Consider the following 22,656-nt stretch of genomic DNA (forward strand, 5'->3'; position numbering starts at 1 on the left):
TGGAACGTGGACGGAGGACCATGGGACGTGGGCAGGACAGGCGACCAGGGCAGAGCAGGCTGAGGGCGTGGCCATGGCGGAGCAGGCTGTGGGCGTGTCCACGACGGAGCAGGCTGTGGGCGTGACCAGGGCAGAGCAGGCTGAGGGCGTGGCCATGGTGGAGCAGGCTGTGGGCGTGTCCACGACGGAGCAGGCTGTGGGCGTGACCAGGGCGGAGCAGGCTGTGGGCGTGACCAGGGCGGAGCAGGCTGTGGACCCTCGGGCGTCCAGGGCGGAGCAGGCTGTGGGCGTGACCAGGGCGGAGCAGGCTGTGGGCGTGACCAGGGCGGAGCAGGCTGTGGGCGTGACCAGGGCGGAGCAGGCTGTGGACCCTCGGGCGTCCAGGGTGGAGCTGTCGGACCCTCGGGCGTCCAGGGCGGAGCTGTCGGACCCTCGGGCGGCCATGGCGGTGAGGACTAGAGTTCTCAACGGGCCTGAAAATTACAACCCGACCCGACCCAGCCCGTGGCTTTTAAAGCCTGGACCCGATGTAACCCGACACATCAACATGAATTATCTGCCCGAACCTGGCCCGCGGCCCGATGCCACCCTTTTGATCGGTGAGTGATGTAGAATAGAATGACTGCTGCGCTTGACGCAGAGAGAGAGCCCCGGCCGCGCGCGCACACTCTCACGTCTCCCACGTTCCGCCCATCCAGCTGATTAAATGTTTTCTGTATTGACGCGAATCTTGTGCTATGTCCTAAACTGCCGAGATAATCACACAACGTGTGCCGTGGCTAGACGTCCGATACGCAAACAAATAACTCATTTTAACCATTAACTTTAACTCAACACTGAACTCACGAGACCTCTGAATCGGTGTATAAAAAAATCGGTAACACTTAATTAGATTAGTTAACATTTACTATTAATAAACTGCACTTCTACAGCATTGTTAATGTTAATTTCAATATTTAGATAGTCTGTATATAGGCCCACTATATGTGTTGTTGCCATTAAATAAGCGCATTTAGTTTCATTTTTGTTAAAATATTATAATGTTGTTGTTTCTTTTACATCTATGCTGATTATGAAAATTGAACAGGATGAGTAGGCCTAAGATGCGCAATATATCGGAAGATATGATGGGTCAGACTCAGACATGATTTTGACCACTAAATTAAGTTTTGTTTTGTAGAAAGCCTTTCTTTAAAGTGAATTTCGTTTAGTATAAATTGTATCTTAATTTCAATAAATTTTTCATCAACCAATTGCCTGGATATAATAAATAAGAAGCAAATATTGGAGACTATAATGATCATGATATCGGAGGCGCGGGTGCGATTGCATTGCACGTGAACTGGAGCACATCTCATCATAAATTTTGCTCATTTAAATAGCGTGTGTGTGTATATATAAATATTTATATATATATATAATTGCGCAGCTCCCCCTGTCAATGATCTAGCACCCCCTCAGCACCTGCTCTGAAAATTATCTGGCGCCACCCCTGAGCGACGGTGATTTCACCTGCGTCAAGTTTACTTTTCACCAACTCCATCTTCTTCTCCAGGCTAAAGGCGTGCACGCAGCGGCGTCAGGTCTGCCCTCGCGTCGCGATGCACGTTGCACGCAGCAGCCAGACTTTCTTTACAGTGAACAGCAGCGATGAATAATAAATGTTTGTTTTTTTCACTGTACAATTCAAAAGATTAAGCCCGAGGTCCGACCCGACCCGAGCTAAGCGGGACCAGCGGCGAAGGAAACTCTGGGCTGGACAGGACTGGCGCAGGATCAGTGGGCTCTGGCGCAGGATCAGCGGGCTCTGGCGCAGGATCAGCGGGCTCTGGCGCAGGATCAGCGGACACCGGCTCAAGTGTGTGCACAGCCCACACACACCACATGGCTGTGGCCATAATGGCCAGTGTTGCGGTCACTGAGGGCGCAGGCGTGGCGTGAACAGTCTCAGGCTGGGCAGACGTGACGTGAACAGTCTCTGGCTGGGCAGACGCGACGTGAACAGTCTCTGGCTGGGCAGACGTGACGTGAACAGTCTCTGGCTGGGCAGACGTGACGTGAACAGTCTCTGGCTGGGCAGACGTGACGTGAACAGTCTCTGGCTGGGCAGACGCGACGTGAACAGTCTCTCGCTGGGCAGACGGGACGTGAACAGTCTCTGGCTGGGCAGACGGGACGTGAACAGTCTCTGGCTGGGCAGACGCGACGTGAACAGTCTCTGGCTGGGCAGACGTGACGTGAACAGTCTCTGGCTGGGCAGACGTGACGTGAACAGTCTCTGGCTGGGCAGACGCGACGTGAACAGTCTCTGGCTGGGCAGACGCGACGTGAACAGTCTCTGGCTGGGCAGACGGGACGTGAACAGTGTAGCCATGGTCAGATCTGCCATTTTCTTAAACTGCTGGTTTTGCATTCTTTTAATTCAGAAACTATGACAAAAGTAAGGGTCATTTGAACTGCTGATTAGATTACCGAGTCACTCACAAAGCCTCTCTGTTGTAATTTGCCACACAAAGCAAATGGGGCTTGGATTTGATTGAATTACTGACTGGAATCAGAATCACGTGGAAGAACCCCTCCGAAGGTGACAAGGCGAACATTGTCCATTCAGATAAGCGCACACACTGGAATCCCCCTTGGGGTTTTTCGCTTACACACACACAAAAGAGAATTGTAAGATTAGACAACTGGCCATTGTAGCAGTGCTTAAACTCATCAAATTCGAAGCACACACGCTCACACGGGACTGGTCGCGGGTTCACCGCGTGACCAACGCTGGTTGAATTTCTGAACACCCATTTACACACAAGGAACACTCGGAACACATGGGATCAAAAAAATCCCCTTTTGTAAATGTATAATGTTTTGTGGTTGTGTTTTCATGATTCCCTGATGACAACATATATAACCGTAAGCTTTTGTGATATGTGATTAATTTAACATCCGTTTTAATCACGAAAATCATGTATCTGCATTTCACTAAGCCCTAGGAATGCCGAATTTGGTATGGTTGTAATCAGAATAATCAAAGAAGATTGAATCATCAACCCAGAATGTAATATGATGCATGCTTTTATTAATACTAGTTTAGAAGTGTATTTCGAACAAGTTTTATCCCCTATGCACATGATCCGGGAGGGCGTGAATCAGAAGGTCTAGCGACCCGCCCTCCTGCAAAACGGTTGGATCAAACACTGAGAAAGGCGTGTCCCTCGCCCCTTCAAAATAGACCGCCACCTTATCCTCTGGGCAGTTTCCTACGCCAGAGAGAGATTCCTAAACTTTCCTGCTAAACTCCAGCCGGAGTTTTCCTTCTTCGTCGTTTTTCTACTTTGTTTTAAATCTAAGTTGCTTTCTTTCGATCTACCTCAGTTGATAGTTCGGTTTCATTCAAGAACGAAACAAGTTTAAGATTAATCGCCTCTCATACGGGCCGCAGCTGAAGCAATCGCAAACATCTGCCTCCTACCGGAAGACGCGCCAGACAACTCCAACCACGCTGCCTTTGTAACACAACTCAACACAAAGGGACCGTGTTTAAATCAAGTAACGTACAAATCTCAATTAAGTGCTGCTTAAAGTTGTCTCGATTAATATTGGAATCCTTTGGGTCTCTGTTGAACTGTTTTGAACTGTCTTTTCTCTCTCTCTCTCTCTCTCTCTCTCTCTCTCTCTCTCTCTCTCTCTCTCTCTCTCTCTCTCTCTCTCTCTCTCTCTCTCTCTCTCACCTCCCTCTCACTCTAACTGTCTCTTTTAAATACGTCATATTGCAATCCTGTATTGTTTGTTTTGATATGCATATTATTTACTCCTGCGTGATTTTCAGTAGTCTATATAACCTTTAGTATTGTGTTATTAAATTCCATAATCCTTTGAATCGAATCTGTCTCATTGTCCCATGATTGAAGTCTCTGTAATATGTCAAAGGTCTGTAAAGTTACCAACGCTCTACCTCGGTTAACTATTTTAAACATCTGAAAGGGCTGTATACGAGCAGATACTTCCGTGTGGTCAGCGGAAAGTATTCACTCGGTATACAGGCAGGTAATCTTGTGATATAAGGAAGTTTTCATCTCCGGTTCGCAGGACGAAACGAAATGCATGACAAACTAATTTGGAATCACATGTAAATTTACTCTGAAAATTAATCTGACTCATTAATCTGATCCGATCAATCGTGTTAATTATTCATATATGGTAATGTTTAGTCCATTCCCTATTCGGGATAATTTAATTTATGTATGCGATTACATATTCATTATCTAATGAATAATATTCCCCATTTGAGTTAAATAATTTCCCCAAAACGAACTCATTGTTGCTACAACAGTCTCTGGCTGGGCAATTTTTGTAAAAATATTATAATGTTATTTTTTTACATGCTGATTATGAAAATTGAACAGCAAGATGCGCCCCTCAGCACCTGCTTTAAAATTATCTGGCGCCGCCCCTGCTAGAGTTGACCTAGACGCGACTCGGCGCTTCTCGTCCGTTGTGCGACCCCCTTGCTGCTTGTGAAAAGTTTTTGTTTTGTTTGTTTTTTACATTTTGCACCCATGTAGTGCATGTTCTGAAATTAAAATAAACATTGCCCTGATACACACACATCGTTGTTAAGGTTTTTTTTTAGTCAGAGAACGAAGAGAGAGCTACGCAGCTTTTTTTTTTTTTTTTTTTTTTTTTTTTCGTTTCCTCCAACCCCCGTTTTGAGTCGCCGGATCCACCCCCCCTCTACGCTCCGGGACCACTGGCTATAAGCTAACCTAGTGCACGTCATTTTCAAATGTTGTTTCTCCACTTTATTTCACATTTGTGGGATTTATTTAAGGGTAAAGAAGCCATAAGCAGTGATATATGTATATATATATTCCTTTTAAAGGATTTGTTAAAGGAACACTCTGACTTTTTGGGACTTTAGCCTATTCACCTTATCCCCCAGAGTTAGATAAGTCCATACATACCTTTTTCATCTCCGTGCGTGCTATAAGTCTGTTTGACGCACCCACCGCTAGCCTAGCTTAGCACAAAGACTGGATGTAAATGGTTGCAGCTAGCATACTACAAGATATACAAGATACAATATATAACATATACAAGAACTTAGTCGGGCCATCCATCTGCTCAATACTCTGAAATCGAGAGCGGACCAACATAATGTGCTTTAACACCTAACAGCTCATCTAAAATCTTCTTTTTGGATTTGAGGAGCTCAGTATGCCCTCGATTTCCTGTGGACGCTGCTGAGTTTTGCAGTTCCACAATTTCGATCTCTAGGTTTCTCATTGACCGGGAAATTTCCCTAGAAACATTGAGTGTGTACTGCCGGCACAGTTGCTGTATTTCCACTTTACCATAATCCCACCACTGTCGCAAAGATCTATATCCATGCTTCTTCAACCCATACTGTTTCCAAAAATATGTAAACGTCTCAATAAAAGCCTTATCTTGTAACAATAAGACATTAAAGTGCCAATAAGCACTCTTGGGTTTTATATTTGCTATATAAATACTACATTCTACTAAACAGTGATCAGAAAAACATACAGGTAAAATCACACATTTCTTTATAATATTGAAATGATGTTTAAAACAATAAAATCTATCCAGTCTAGCCAAAGTAATACAATTCTCTCTTGCTTGTGCCCATGTATATTGTCTTTCATTCTTATGCAAGACTTTCCAAATATCATACAGATCATTTTCAACAATGAGTTTCACTATTTCATGCTGGGATGCAATATGAGGCTCTTTATGGTTCCTATCTACTTTATGATCTTCTGTACAATTAAAGTCTCCTCCCATAAACATATACTCTTCTTGTTCAAAGCTAGAAAGAGCATCATTCACTTTTTTTATAAAATAAACCCTCTCAGGACCACAAACAGGAGCATAAATGTTTACAAAAACTAAAACAAACTTTTCAAATTTTGCTCTGACTTTCAATAGTCGCCCTTCAACAATGTGTTCAACCTCATATGATAAAGGTTTTATGTGCTTTTGAAAAAGAACAGCTACACCACCACTAGATGAACTTTTATGACTTAAAATAACTTCTCCATCCCATTCCATTTTCCAATCACTCTCATTTTTAGCATCACTATGGGTTTCTTGAACCAACATCACATCATATTTCTTTTGTCTTATTAATTCATAAAGCATTGTTCTCTTCCCACTTTCTCGTGCACCATTTATATTGAGTGTGCCCAGTCTTAGCGTACTCATAACCAGGGCCGTCGCCAGAACATATAGAATGGGGGGGGGGGGGGGGAATTTCATTTTCATGGGGGGGCACACTTTTTACGATCTACAAAACAGGCAGTCACAAAAACACTAACATCCCCTATTTAGTCTAATATAACTGAAATAGACCAAATTCTATATTTAAACAACACCAAAACACAAAATATTAAGTTTCTGATCATAGGCGGAGGGTGAACCAACACCATGAAGATATGCGCTTCCCCTTTAAAAACATTTACTATAGGCTATGCAGGATTTGACATGGCAGAAAGCTCGCAAAGAGCGCCTATTTTATTATCTTTAAAAAGCGGTTATACAACTTCATCGCGATCTCACAAAGTTCCTAGGCTATCAGTAAAGCCGATACACAATAATGTCTTATTTGCATAGCCTAACTGCTTATTATAACGAGAGGATTTGCGCGCGCGTAGATCCAATCCACTCACCGCTCAAAACACCGGAGTTTAGCCAATATTCTTTTATTACGGAGAAAACTGATCCTACACCAGCATTTATGGACAGCTTTTCCCTCTAAAAGCAATCAGAAGTATATGGAAGCTTGTTTTCGCCACGGAATAAACATTTTTTAAAGATAATTGCGACTTTTTATCTCACAATTCTCACATGGATTTCTCTCAATTCAGAGTTTTTCTCACAATTCTGACTTTATAACACGCAAATGTGACTGTATATCACTCAACTCTGACTTTATAACTTGCCATTTTGATTTTATATCACGCAATTCTGAGAAAAATTACCTTTTTTTTACGTGGAAACAGTAGGCTGTTTTTAGCAGGCAAATGAATCAGAAAATTCAACAAGCCCGCTTGGCCAGGGGAAGGTAAGCCTTGCGCAGAGTTACACGCTCCGACTAATTTTCATATTTCTGAAGACAATGTGTTATTTAAAGTTACAGAGATTAGTGCACCTGTGTGCTAAATGCTGCTGACGACATTTCGTTATGGAATACGTGGATACGTTTTTTTGCTCTCAATAGTAAGTTTGCTCAATGACCATATGATTAGGGGGCACGTTGTGTCATCTGGGGGGGCACGGCCCCCTAATGCCCCCCCTTGGCGACGGGCCTGCTCATAAGTGAATGAATATAAACCAAAAAAGGGCAAAACAACCAAAAATACAACACAAGAAGAATAAAAAAATCGTTCTGTTTCAAATTCATCACTCAATATATTCAATTTCAGCTTTTGCACAATCTTTTTCAATCTGTAAATTTCTTGATCAGTTAAATTATTTGCACCCTTCTCTTTCATTGACATTCTAGCTGAATTAATAAACAGCTATCGATCTGGGAAATAATCTTCCACTCTCACTCCTTTCATTCCTTTAGTTGTTTGGGCAGAGTAAAGCTAAAATTGACAAAGGAACTTACGGTTACAAGTGCTCATGTCCTGACTTCACTTCTCGCACATGCCCGGATTGCAACCCAATTCCCAGAAGGAGCTCACAACGAAGCGAGTCCCCTGATGTGCATTCAGGACAGAATCCTGATACAAAGGATACAAACAACGGCGAAAGCAGTAATGGAGGGGAAAACATTCCTTTTGTCGCACAGAGGGGAAACTACAGAGGGGGGAGGATGATTCGCAGAGGCAATCCTCCCTCCAGAAGATGAATTCGCCTCAACTGACTGTTCCTGCACAACCTGTCCTTTGTCATGTGGAAGATCCCACATCCCCGTCCTGTTGGAACACCCCATTTAGAGTTAAAATTAATCTTTCTTGCCAGGTGGTGGATGCTACACTTCACACTGGCGCATCACTTTCTGCAGTGCAGGCAGACATCGTTCAAAATCATGACCGATTGAAGGCTAAGATTCAACCATGGACCTCTTAATTTGGCTCATAGTCTAAGAGCTAAAACATGACAATCTGGGGCTCAGGTCAGGAAGCAGACAGACTGGCTAAACCGACCGTCTGCTAGCGGCCTCACGTCACCAAGGTCAGACAAATCCCATCACATAGAGCCTCTTTCACCTAGATATCATCATATAGAGACTGTGTCTGTTCCCCCAATTTGGAAATCAAAAAAACGTCAGGTTAAAAATTTAATTGATGTTCAACAAATAAAAAACAGATATAATACAGATGAGCAAATGATAAAGCTTGGGTTGCTGAACATTCGATCCCTTACTCCAAAATCACTCATAGCTAATGATATGATTTCAGATTATAATCTAGATGTGCTGTGTTTGACAGAAACCTGGCTAAAACCAAATGATTACATTACTTTAAATGAGTCAACCCCACAAGATTACAGTTATAAACATGAGCCTCGTCTGAAAGGCAAAGGGGGAGGTGTTGCTGTAATTTATAGGAATATTTTCAAAACCACTAAGAAATCTAGTTTTAAATATACTTCTTTTGAAGTGTTGGTTCTTAATGTAAAAATATATAGTGTAAACGATAAATCACATTTGAGAATTCTGCTGGCTACTGTGGACAGGCCACCAGGGCACCATAAAGATTTTATCAAAGAATTTGCTGACTTTCTATCAGAATTAGTATTGGCTGCAGATAAAGTACTAATTGTTGGTGATTTTAATATACATGTAGATAATGAAAAAGATGCATTGGGATTGGCATTTAAAGATATTGTAAACTCAATTGGAGTTAGACAACACTTGTCGGGACCTACTCATTGTCGTAATCATACTCTAGATCTAATACTATCACATGGAATAGATATTGATGCCGTTGAAATTCTGCAGCAGAGCGATGACATCTCAGATCATTATCTAGTCTCATGTAAATTACATTTAGCCAAGGCTGCAAAGCCGACTCCGTGTTATAAATACGTTAGACCTATAACTTCTGCCACTAAAGATTGCTTTATCAATAATCTTCCTAATCAGTTTCATCATCTCAGCATCCCAGATAGCTTAGAAGAACTCGATATTGCAACAGAAACTTTTTACTCTCTCTTTTCCAGCACTTTAGACGCAGTTGCTCCATTGCGCTTAAAGAAGATTAAAGAAAATAGTCCAACACCGTGGTACAACGAGCACACTCAGGCCCTTAAGAGAGCAGCCAGAAAAATGGAGCGCAACTGGAAGAAAACTAAACTAGAGGTATTTCGGATTTCATGGAAAGAGAGCTCGATTGCTTACAGAGAGGCTTTAAAAGCTGCTAGATCTGCTTATTTTTCAACCCTATTAGAAGAAAATAAACATAATCCTAGGTATTTATTTGAAACAGTAGCTAAACTAACGAAAAAGAAAGCTTCAACCCCAGAAGTGTCCAAGCAACACAGCAGTGATGACTTTATGAACTTCTTTACTTATAAGATTGATAATATCAGGGACAAAATTATAACTATGCAACCGTCTACCACAGTATCGCATCAGGGAGTGCATTGTAGTCTCCATGAGGACAAATTTTATTCATTTGTTGCCATAGGAGAGGACGAATTTTCTAAACTCGTTAAATCATCTAAATCGACAACATGTATGTTAGACCCTATACCGACTAAGCTACTGAAAGAGATGCTTCCAGAGGTCATAGATCCTCTTCTTACTATCATTAATTCGTCTTTGTCTCTAGGATACGTACCAAAAACTTTTAAGCTGGCTATGATAAAACCGCTTGTTAAAAAACCGCAACTTGATCATACAAAATTAGTCAATTACAGGCCGATCTCGAATCTGCCTTTTCTATCAAAGATATTAGAAAAAGCAGTATCCTCACAACTGTGCTCCTTTCTAGAAAGAAATGATATCTGCGAGGATTTTCAGTCAGGATTCAGACCGTACCATAGTACCGAGACCGCTCTCATCAGAGTCACAAATGATTTGCTCTTATCATCCGATCGTGGTTGTATCTCTCTATTAGTGTTACTTGACCTTAGTGCTGCATTTGATACTATTGATCACAACATTCTTTTAAATAGACTCGAAAATTATGTTGGCATTAGTGGAGTTGCACTAGCATGGTTTAAATCATACTTATCTGACCGTTATCAGTTTGTAGCAATAAATGAAGAGATGTCTTATCGATCACAAGTTCAGTATGGCGTACCACAAGGCTCAGTACTAGGACCGTTGCTGTTCACTCTGTACATGCTACCATTAGGAGATATCATTAGGGAACATGGAAATGGAAGCTTTAGCTTGAGTTCTGTCAGGAAGACTCAATCAGCGCGCCATGTATTACCTCATCCCTATCCAATCAGGTGTTAACAGTCACAGTATATAAGATTGGTACTTACACTTGTCTGAGTTCGCAGATGCTGACGCTGCCATTCACCTCCATCCTCCCCAACCACCACCAAGACGGTACCTTCCCCTCCATCCTCCCCATCACCACCACCAGGATGGTCCCTTCCTTACCTCCGGGGGGTCGGCTGCGCCCCCGCCTTCATCTCAGGCGGGACATGCAGATTCGGCTAACCTCGCTTTGCTCGCTAAGGACGGGGCCTACGCCAAAGAACTCATAAATTTATGCTTGCTGAGCTGTCAATAAATGTATATAGCCATTCAATTTATCTCCCGAGTCTTTCTGGTAGAATTAGTTTTCACTGTTATGCCGATGATACTCAGCTCTATATTTCTTCACGCCCCGACGAAACTTACCAATTCACAAAATTAACGGAATACATAGCCGATATAAAAAATTGGATGACTAGTAATTTCCTACTACTAAATTCTGAAAAAACAGAGATTCTAATTATTGGACAAAAAAATTCCACACGTAATAACCTAGAATACTGTCTAACACTTGATGGCTGCTCTGTTAAGTCTTCGTCGTCGGTTAGGAACCTGGGTGTGCTCTTAGATACCAATCTCTCATTTGAAAGTCACGTGTCTAGTATCTGTAAAACCGCATTTTTCCATCTTAAAAATATATATCTAAATTACGCCATATGCTCTCATTAACAAATGCAGAACAATTAGTTCATGCGTTCATGACATCAAGGCTAGATTATTGTAATGCTCTACTGGGTGGTTGCCCTGCATGCTTAATAAATAAACTACAGCTAGTTCAAAACGCAGCAGCTCGAGTTCTTACCAGAACCAGGAAATATGACCATATTAGCCCGGTTCTGTCAACACTGCATTGGCTGCCTATTAAACATCGTATACATTTTAAAATATTGTTGATTACTTACAAAGCACTAAATGGCTTAGCACCGCAGTACTTGAGTGAGCTTTTAAAACATTATAGTCCTTCACGTCTATTGCGATCTCAAAATTCCGGCCAGTTGATAATACCTAGAATATCAAAATCGACTGCTGGCGGTAGATCCTTTTCCTATTTAGCACCAAAACTTTGGAATAGTCTTCCTACCATTGTCCGGGAAGCAGACACACTCTGTCAGTTCAAAGCTAGACTAAAAACACATCTCTTTGACCTAGCATACACATAATACATTATCGACTTCTATAATTCAATGTTAGGCTGCATAGATTAGGTCAGCCGGAACTGGGAACACTTCCCTTAAATCCAGATGTACTCGTTACATCATAAGAAGAATGGCATCTACGCTAACTTTAGTGTCTTTGTTTATCCCGAGGTTTTTCCCGCATCCTGCCGGATCCAGGCCGTATCCAGATCTGACGAAGGAGATTCGCCTGGACCCGGTGACAATGCAGTGCTGAAGTGTCAACTATCCTCTCCCTATGGAGGATCCCTTTCCCACTTTACAGATAAAGCGTTGTTGAAATCCGGTTCGCGTACCTCGAAGTGATAAAATAAAATTCTCTATCAAATTTATAGGCAAGACAAGTAGTTTGTTTAGGCATGGTTTGTTGGGAAATTACAAACCTGCGCGCACATATTCAAACGAATTTAACTATAGAATCAATTTTGAATGCGCATGTGAACGCCATCAGGTCACAGGTTCGCGTTTAAAGTCTGTTTAGAGAGAACGCCGTCGTCTTAGTGGCCCCTAATGTAATAACAAATGATAATTTTGCGGGAAGTGAATCAATCAAAACCAACTTTAGCTGGAAATAACATTATTCAAAAATCGCTATAAAGCCAAAACAATCTCTGTTACCGTAAATTGTATGTTTATCTCTGTAAAGCTGCTTTGAAACAATCTCCATTGTTAAAAGCGCTATATAAATGAAGATGACTTGACTTGACTTGACTCTTCCCCTATACAACTGGCAGACGGTGGAGCATGCCTGCCCGTGGGGCTTACGTGGCTGGCTTTTGGCTTTATGGGACAGCGTTTTTACCACCGTTTTGCTATTGTCCCACGCCTTCCCTCAACAGTAGTCTTGGGAATGGACTTCATGTTGCGTGCGTCCAGTACGATTCACGTCCCATCTAGAACTGTCGTCATGGGTGAAAATCCTTTATTCATGGAGGAATTGGATGGCGGAGCAGGGCTTGAGTTGGATAACAGTTTGTTGTTCATGGAAATTCCATCTTCAGCGCTTCAAGAAAAAATTGAAGATGCATGTCTGAGTGTTGCTGAAAAGGAACAGTTGTCAGAACTACTTGGAAGCTTCCCGGACCTCTTCGATGGTCACCTGGGTCGTACTACTCTAGCCGAGCACTCCATAGACACTGGAAATGGCAAACCAGTTCAGCTTCCTCCTTATCGAACTACTCCAGCAAAAAAACGGTTGATCGAGGACCAAATAGGGAAAATGTTGCACGAAGGAATCATTAAACCTGCGGCTGGTCCTTGGGCTGCCCCGGTTGTGATTGTGCAGAAACCTTGTGGTGAACCACGTTTTTGCGTGGACTATCGTGGGTTAAACCAGCTCACCACAAAGGACTCTTACCCATTGCCGAGAGTCGATGAGTCCCTTGACTTCCTTTCCCGAGGAAATTTTTTAACCACAATTGACCTTGCTTGGGGATACTGGCAAGTCTCCATGGCAGAAAGCTCAAAACCGAAGACTGCTTTTGTTTCACATTGTGGGCTGTTTCAGTTCCGAGTGCTTCCATTTGGTCTGTGTAATGCACCGGCGACCTTTCAAAGACTTATGAACAGCGTCTTGGCTGGGCTTATATATAAGTCCTGTGCGGTTTACCTGGACGACATTGTTGTGGCTTCGCCCACCTTCAAACAACATCTTGATGATCTCAAGGAAGTGTTTTCAAGGCTTCAGTCCGCCGGGTTGACTATTAAACTAGCCAAATGTCAGTTCTGTCGCAAAGAGCTTACCTTCTTAGGGTATCGGGTTTGTCCAAGTGGAATCCTGCTGGAACAAGACAAAGTAAAGGCTGTGACGGACTTTAACCCCCCTGCCAATGTGAAGCAAGTGAGGCAGTTCCTAGGCTTGACAGGCTATTATCGTTGTTTTATGCAAGACTATGCTCGCCTTGCTGAGCCACTCTTCAACCTCACTAAAAACGACGTTCCTTTTGTCTGGGACACGGCTTGCCAGGAGGCTATGGACCTGCTTAAAGGAAAGTTAACTTCGGCACCTGTGTTGAGTTTCCCCGACTTTACTCTCCCGTTCTTCATTCATGCTGATGCTTGTGACGCAGGTCTTGGAGCTGCGTTGATGCAGAGAGATCAGAATGGTAGAGATGTGGCTGTGGCATATGCTAGTCGGGCCCTGCATAAAGCTGAGAAACCTTATTCCACGCCCGAGAAAGAGTGCCTTGCTGTCATCTGGGCCCTGGAGTACTTTAGGCCTTATGTTGAGGGTCTCCACGTCACGATCTTCACTGACCACAGTGGACTTAAGTGGTTGATGTCCCGCCCGAATCCCACTGGCCATCTCGCTCGATGGTCTCTGCCTTCAGGACTTCGATTTCGACATTGTCCACAAGCCTGGTGCTCGAAACACGGTGCCTGATGCGCTGTCGAGGAATCCTCTAACAGTTGAGTCACCGCCAATGGACATACTTCCTGAGTACGCTGTGATTGGTGGTCTTGACCTCCGTACGCTTTCTTCTGTGACTCTCAAGGACCGTTCTCATGTCAGACAACTACAGCTCGATGATCCAGTTACGGGTGATCTTCTCCGTAAAATGGAGGCCGCGCTCCAACAGGAGGATGAAGTTGAAGGATGCTCTCAGTATTGCATTCAAGATGGTCTATTGTACTTCAACGACCCCAAACCTGCTTGCGGTATCCATCCTTTGAAAGGATTAAAGCTGTATGCTCCTGAGTCTCTCAAAGGTACCTTGCTGAGGTATTATCACGATCATCCAACTGCGGGTCACCTGGGAATAACTAAAACTTTAGCCCGACTGAAACTCAGGTTTTTCTGGCCTAAAATGGCATCTGAGATAAAGAAATACGTGACCTCTTGCACAGTTTGCCAACTGACAAAACAAAGCCAAAGGAAGCCTGCCGGTCTAATGGTCCCGATTCGGCCTCAGAAACCTTGGGAGTATGTTGGTGTTGATTTTGTGGGCCCTTTGCCTCGTACCTCCAGGGGAAATCCTCACATCTTGGTATTTGTCGACTGCTTTTCTAAGTGGGTTAAGATCGTGGCAGTAAGAGAAGCCACAGCTCATGTGGCAGCCGGCAAACTGCTGAGTGAAGTTTTTCCCGTCATGGGGCCCCCGCTTACTTAATTTCAGACAGAGGTTCCCCTTTTGTGAGTGAGCTGTTTGGACAGATGCTTACTGCCCTGGGAACTGAACATCGGTTAACCACTGCGTATCACCCACAGACGAATGCAACAGAGAGGGTTAACCGTACTCTCAAGACGGCCATTCGAGCGTACGTGGATGAAAAGCACACCTCATGGGACCGATATATCCCACAAATCTGCTTTGCACTACGGACTGCGCCACATGAAAGCACGGGTCAAACACCGTATATGATGTTGTACGGGAGGGAGTTGGACACTTCTCTGGATCTGGTCACTCAGCCTGTCTGGGATGGGATGGAGGAGACTGAAGTCCCATACTTAGAGCGTTTGAGGTTGTCACTGCGTGAAGCACATGATCATGCTAAAGCAGCTCTGGAAGCCAGTCATGACAAAAGAAAGCTGCACTATGATAAAAGACGCCGATCGGCTACTTATAACACTGGTGACCTTGTCAGAGTGAGGACTCATCCTAAATCGGATGCTTTGGCCAACTTTACTGCTAAATTAGCGCCCCTGTATTATGGCCCATATCGTGTCACTCAAGTCTTGTCTAGTGTGAACTATAGACTTGCGAAGTTGGACACTGGTGAGGATGCTGGAGTCTTTCATGTGGTCAATATGCAGCCTTTTCACACTTGGAACTCGTGGGGCAGTAATATGAGGAGTGTGCCTCAGGATGCGTCTGAAACGCCCTATGATCCATTTGAGGACTGTCTGGAAACAACACAGTTGAATGAAGACATATCTCAGGAGACATGCGCTGTTCTGCCTGATGAGACTATTGTTGATTGTGACGGTTTCACTGAAAATGCTCATGACATGTCGAGAGAATACACAAGTTGTACTCACATCTCTGACGCTGACATTGACGTGTCTAGACCTCCCTGACCTTGACTTTGTCCCTCAGGGCCCTCGTTACAATCTCAGACCTAGGTTGGCCCCTAGAATCACGTCAGGTTGGTCAGATAGTGGATGGACTAATGAGTATCATACCGACAGATTAGACCTAAAGTGATGTTGAGTTTATTGGTTTAAACATCTGTGTTTAAAGGTTCTTCTGAGATATTATTTTCTGACAAGAGAATAAGAACTTGTACATTTAATTTTGGTTCTTAAGTTTTCATACGTTATGTTAAAAAGAAAAAACAAGAAATTGTATTTTGTACCCATGGCTTGGTTTTCACAGGTTTTTGTTTTTGAGATGTCTTTGTGGTGCATACAGTGTAATGTGTAGCTTATACTGACATGTATGCCAGTTATTGGCCTCTGTATGTGAAACATAGTTTGGTTAATGGGTTTTCCATGTTTCCATGTATGGGGTTGGATGTGTATGTTGTCCTTATGTTGTGTACGACTGGGGACAGCCTTTTTCTTTCCGGGGGGAATCTGTAACGAACGAAACTGTGTATTTACATGCATCACATTATTGTGTGGTGTGCCCCTTTAAGAGACTGATCACATCATTCATGACGTGCGCTATGCGTGATGACGCTGTTGAGTTGAGTGTGAGTGAAATCCACCGTAGATGCTAAGCGTGCTCTACATCTTTATATAGTTTTGTTTCTCTAGTTTTATTTTGTGACGCTGAAAGAGTAATCTCTCATGTGTGAGAGGATCGTGTTGCCTGTGTTACCTGCCATTAAATGTGCATGATACAGCCTTTACGCCTCTAAACTCTTTCTTCTATTGACTTCGTGAGAGCTATCCTGGTCAAAGCGTTACACGGTACTGAGTACCGGTGCGTACCGGCCCACTTAAAGCACTGACCTCACATCACATAAAGAGTGAACAGTTGGACTGTTACTTCACTGCAGTTCATTAGTTTGAAGCAATGCTTTGAGTTCCTCTTCTGTGAGAGTCAAATAAGCTTTTGTTCCCTCAGTTTGTTCTGGTTCAGTGATACTGATAGACCTCAGTGTTCCTGACATTATGAGGCTCTTCTAACACTGTTTTCTCACCTGAATACTTGACAGTGTATCTGACTGAGGTCTGGAGTTGCTTTCCCTGAGTAAGCTGACATCTCCACTCTCTGTTGGCATCTTCATTCAGGAGTGTTGTAGTCAGAGTGAGGATACAGTGATCTCGAGCTGATGATGATGATGATGATGATGATGATATCTGATATCTGGAGTCTGTCTTCAGATCAACACCAGTCTGATTCACCCACAACAGCTCAACTCCTGCAGAACGGACCCAATAATCACAGGAGAATCTAGAATATGAATACAACTGACAGGAGAGAGTCACAGAGCGGCCTGGACTGATCTCAGTCTGTGAGGATGATGATGAAGATGATGATGATGATGATGATGATGATGATGATGAAGACACTGAAACTGAACACAAGACACAAATCACTGACTCTTCAATCATCATCTGAGTTTAAAGAGAGAATCTGCCCTTTTTAAATTGACCACATAATCATAAACTTACCATGAAGAACATGCAGATAAACATCAGCATCAGTTCCTTGTTGTTCTCCATTCACATATTGACTGCATCTGTAATATCCATAATCTTCTCCTGTGACGTTCTTGATGTCCAGAGAGCAGTCAGACTCCAGACTCAGTCTCTCATGTCTCTCTGTGTCTTTATTCTTTATCCCTCCAGTAATCAGTTCAACTGATGCTGAATGTCTGAATCTGTTAGAGTAGGTCCATGAAGTTGATTTGCAGTCAGAAAGATTATTATTACAGGACAGAGAGACATTTACACCAGAACTGATGAACACATCCACTCCACTGGTGCCTGAAACACAGTATATCTCAGTCATCATTATGATATATATTAAAAACAGAAGTTTTAAATCATGATATTTTTCCTCACTGTTGCTCTCGATTGCATCTGAGAGTGTTAAAGCTCTGAGTCCATTTTGATCCCCTTCTCCAATTCGATGTAAATGCAGTTGTAAATGCAGTTGTAAAGAGTAGCTACTTTTAGCTCACTGTGACTCACATTGATGATCATATGAAGATATCACTGTGAGATCAACGTGTGGACTGGGCGAGAGGGCTCAGTCATAATTAATTCACTTTTAACTACTTACCAAATTCAGCTCATGATTTTTTTTAAACTTACTATCAAATGCACATGATGGTCTAACACAACAAGTATGCAGCCCAGTTCAGTTGTTGTGTGACTTTTCCAGAAATCAGAGAACGGAGGTGTAGTCAGGCTATTTCTTATTCCTTATTAAAGAGGCAGTTTGATTTGGTTTATGATACATTAACTATCAAACATGTACTAACATGTAGTTAAGGCTGCCGTTATTCATGCGTGAATCCATAATGACTCCATCGTAGTTCAGAATAACTCTTCAGTGGTTCATGATTAGGTTGTGCCTTCAATAATTATTAGTTCATGTTGAATTAAGTATTAATCCAGTTATTACTACATGATTATTCATATACCCTTATTGTAAAGTGTTAACCTTTTTTCCTCACTTAAAGCAAACACACACTCTCCAGAATAAACTATTAGTGTTTATCAGAGAGCTGTTCAAATCACTGACACACTCTTAATATGAAGATCATTCTTCATCATCAGATGTTTGAGTGACACTATGTCCAGTATCAGGAATAATACAGTATGATCTGTGTGTATCAATACACAACTCTGAGATCACAACGTGAATGTGTGCAAGAATAAACTGAGCATGTTCACATGAACTCTTTCCAGACTAATTCCACTAAATGTGTTTAGAGAAAATACAGATTTCTTTACCTGTGAGAAGTGAAGAGAGAACGATCAGTCCCAGCAGACACAGATCACACTTATCAGCCATTTCTGTTTCTGTCCGTCTTCCTGTTCATTATATATAGTTACAGCTCCTCCTCTAAACATCATCAGCTCTTCCTCTTCATTATATATAGTTACAGCTCCTCCTTTAAACATCATCAGCTCTTCCTCTTCATTATATATAGTTACAGCTCCTCCTTTAAACATCATCATCTCTTCCTCTTCATTATATATAGTTACAGCTCCTCCTTTAAACATCATCAGCTCCTCCTCTTCATTATATATAGTAACAGCTCCTCCTCTAAACATCATCAGCTCCTCCTCTTCATTATATATAGTAACAGCTCCTCCTCTAAACATCATCAGCTCCTTCTCTTCATTATATATAGTTACAGCTCCTCCTTTAAACATCATCAGCTCCTCCTCTTCATTATATATAGTTACAGCTCCTCCTTTAAACATCATCAGCGCTTCCTCTTCATTATATATAGTTACAGCTCCTCCTTTAAACATCATCAGCTCTTCCTCTTCATTATATATAGTTACAGCTCCTCCTTTAAACATCATCAGTGCTTCCTCTTCATTATATATAGTTACAGCTCCTCCTCTAAACATCATCAGCTCTTCCTCTTCATTATATATAGATACTGCCCCTCCTTTAAACATCATCAGCTCTTCCTCTTCATTCTATATAGTTACAGCTCCTCCTTTAAACATCATCAGCTCTTCCTCTTCATTATATATAGTTACAGCTCCTCCTCTAAACACCATCAGCTCTTTCTCTTCATTATATATAGTTACAGCTCCTCCTCTAAACATCATCAGCTCCTCCTCTTCATTATATATAGTTACAGCTCCTCCTTTAAACATCATCAGCTCCTCCTCTTCATTATATATAGTTACAGCTCCTCCTCTAAACATCATCAGCTCTTCCTCTTCATTATATATAGTTACAGCTCCTCCTCTTCATTATATATAGTTACAGCTCCTCCTTTAATCATCACCAGCTCCTCCTCTTCATTATATATAGTTACAGCTCCTCCTCTAAACATCATCAGATCCTCCTCTTCATTATATATAGTTACAGCTCCTCCTCTTCATTATATATAGTTACAGCTCCTCCTTTAATCATCACCAGCTCCTCCTCTTCATTATATATAGTAACAGCTCCTCCTCTAAACATCATCAGCTCCTTCTCTTCATTATATATAGTTACAGCTCCTCCTTTAAACATCATCAGCTCCTCCTCTTCATTATAAATAGTTACAGCTCCTCCTTTAAACATCATCAGCGCTTCCTCTTCATTATATATAGTTACAGCTCCTCCTTTAAACATCATCAGCTCTTCCTCTTCATTATATATAGTTACAGCTCCTCCTTTAAACATCATCAGCGCTTCCTCTTCATTATATATAGTTACAGCTCCTCCTCTAAACATCATCAGCTCTTCCTCTTCATTATATATAGATACTGCCCCTCCTTTAAACATCATCAGCCCTTCCTCTTCATTATATATAGTTACAGCTCCTCCTTTAAACACCATCAGCTCTTTCTCTTCATTATATATAGTTACAGCTCCTCCTCTAAACATCATCAGCTCCTCCTCTTCATTATATATAGTTACAGCTCCTCCTTTAAACATCATCAGCTCCTCCTCTTCATTATATATAGTTACAGCTCCTCCTCTAAACATCATCAGCTCTTCCTCTTCATTATATATAGTTACAGCTCCTCCTCTTCATTATATATAGTTACAGCTCCTCCTTTAATCATCACCAGCTCCTCCTCTTCATTATATATAGTTACAGCTCCTCCTCTAAACATCATCAGATCCTCCTCTTCATTATATATAGTTACAGCTCCTCCTCTTCATTATATATAGTTACAGCTCCTCCTTTAATCATCACCAGCTCCTCCTCTTCATTATATATAGTAACAGCTCCTCCTCTAAACATCATCAGCTCCTTCTCTTCATTATATATAGTTACAGCTCCTCCTTTAAACATCATCAGCTCCTCCTCTTCATTATAAATAGTTACAGCTCCTCCTTTAAACATCATCAGCGCTTCCTCTTCATTATATATAGTTACAGCTCCTCCTTTAAACATCATCAGCTCTTCCTCTTCATTATATATAGTTACAGCTCCTCCTTTAAACATCATCAGCGCTTCCTCTTCATTATATATAGTTACAGCTCCTCCTCTAAACATCATCAGCTCTTCCTCTTCATTATATATAGTTACAGCTCCTCCTCTAAACATCATCAGCTCTTCCTCTTCATTATATATAGATACTGCCCCTCCTTTAAACATCATCAGCCCTTCCTCTTCATTATATATAGTTACAGCTCCTCCTTTAAACATCATCAGCTCTTCCTCTTCATTATATATAGTTACAGCTCCTCCTCTAAACACCATCAGCTCTTCCTCTTCATTATATATAGTTACAGCTCCTCCTCTAAACATCATCAGCTCTTCCTCTTCATTATATATAGATACTGCCCCTCCTTTAAACATCATCAGCTCTTCCTCTTCATTATATATAGTTACAGCTCCTCCTTTAATCATCACCAGCTCCTCCTCTTCATTATATATAGTAACAGCTCCTCCTCTACACATCATCAGCTCCTTCTCTTCATTATATATAGTTACAGCTCCTCCTTTAAACATCATCAGCTCCTCCTCTTCATTATATATAGTTACAGCTCCTCCTTTAAACATCATCAGCGCTTCCTCTTCATTATATATAGTTACAGCTCCTCCTTTAAACATCATCAGCTCTTCCTCTTCATTATATATAGTTACAGCTCCTCCTTTAAACATCATCAGCGCTTCCTCTTCATTATATATAGTTACAGCTCCTCCTCTAAACATCATCAGCTCTTCCTCTTCATTATATATAGTTACAGCTCCTCCTCTAAACATCATCAGCTCTTCCTCTTCATTATATATAGATACTGCCCCTCCTTTAAACATCATCAGCTCTTCCTCTTCATTATATATAGTTACAGCTCCTCCTTTAAACATCATCAGCTCTTCCTCTTCATTATATATAGTTACAGCTCCTCCTCTAAACACCATCAGCTCTTCCTCTTCATTATATATAGTTACAGCTCCTCCTCTAAACATCATCAGCTCCTCCTCTTCATTATATATAGTTACAGCTCCTCCTTTAAACATCATCAGCTCCTCCTCTTCATTATATATAGTTACAGCTCCTCCTCTAAACATCATCAGCTCTTCCTCTTCATTATATATAGTTACAGCTCCTCCTCTTCATTATATATAGTTACAGCTCCCCCTTTAATCATCACCAGCTCCTCCTCTTCATTATATATAGTTACAGCTCCTCCTCTAAACATCATCAGCTCCTCCTCTTCATTATATATAGTTACAGCTCCTCCTTTTCATTATATATAGTTACAGCTCCTCCTTTAAACACCATCAGCTCCTCCTCTTCATTATATATAGTTACAGCTCCTCCTTTAAACATCATCAGCTCCTCGTCTTCATTATATATAGTTACAGCTCCTCCTTTAAACATCATCAGCTCCTCCTCTTTATTTATATAGTTCTACCAAAAAGACTCGGGAGAGAAGATACTGTACAATTATGCATTTTATTAACAGCCCAGCAAGCAATATATGCAATAAAGTTCTTTGGCGTAGGCCCCATCCATAACTCGCGATCCGAGGGTACGGATTCTGCATTTCCTGCCTGAAGATGAAGGCAGGGGTGCAGCCGACCCCCCCTTGGGGTATTGGAAGGGACCGACCTGGTGGTGGTGGGAAGGATGGAGTGAAGACAGTCTTGGTGGAGGTGGGGAGGAAGGTGGTAAGTGAAGCGTCAGCATCTGCGAACTCAGACGAGTGTAAGTAAGGATATTTTATACTTCACGTATTGGATAGATGAGAAGGTAATAAATGACGTAACAATTGAGTCTTCCTGGCAGAACTTACGCTACGCTTTCATTTCTACCATAAAGACTCGGGAGAGAAGATACTGTAAAATTATGCATTTTATTAACAGCCCAGCAAGCAATATATGCAATACAGTTCTTTGGCGTAGGCCCAGTCCATAACTCGCGATCCGAGGGTACGGATTCTGCATATCCTCCCTGAAGATGAAGGCAGGGGCGCAGCCGACCCCCAA

The 22,656-nt window shown here is 42.0% G+C and overlaps 1 protein-coding gene across 3 annotated transcripts in view; it reads right to left on the bottom strand.

The window, feature by feature from the left end:
- LOC130105977 (uncharacterized protein DDB_G0271670-like) overlaps window positions 1-22,656 on the bottom strand; it is a 174,826-nt gene that overhangs the window by 21,480 nt on the left and 130,690 nt on the right. The window contains exons 2-4 of one of the 3 annotated variants that reach the window (XM_056272174.1): window positions 18,491-18,559; window positions 17,201-17,515; window positions 16,726-17,103 (exon numbers count right to left, since the gene is read on the bottom strand). The exons of the other annotated variants lie outside the window; for them this stretch is intronic. Of the exons in view, the coding sequence (XP_056128149.1) occupies window positions 16,726-17,103; window positions 17,201-17,515; window positions 18,491-18,551 (754 nt within the window). The 5' untranslated portion in view covers window positions 18,552-18,559. The remainder of the gene's footprint in view (window positions 1-16,725; window positions 17,104-17,200; window positions 17,516-18,490; window positions 18,560-22,656) is intronic. 3 annotated transcript variants of the gene reach the window in all.

This window comes from Rhinichthys klamathensis, unplaced genomic scaffold (genome assembly GCF_029890125.1).
Source record: "Rhinichthys klamathensis goyatoka isolate OS25496 unplaced genomic scaffold, OSU_Roscu_1.1 h1tg000331l_1, whole genome shotgun sequence".
Classification (NCBI taxonomy): domain Eukaryota; kingdom Metazoa; phylum Chordata; class Actinopteri; order Cypriniformes; family Leuciscidae; genus Rhinichthys; species Rhinichthys klamathensis.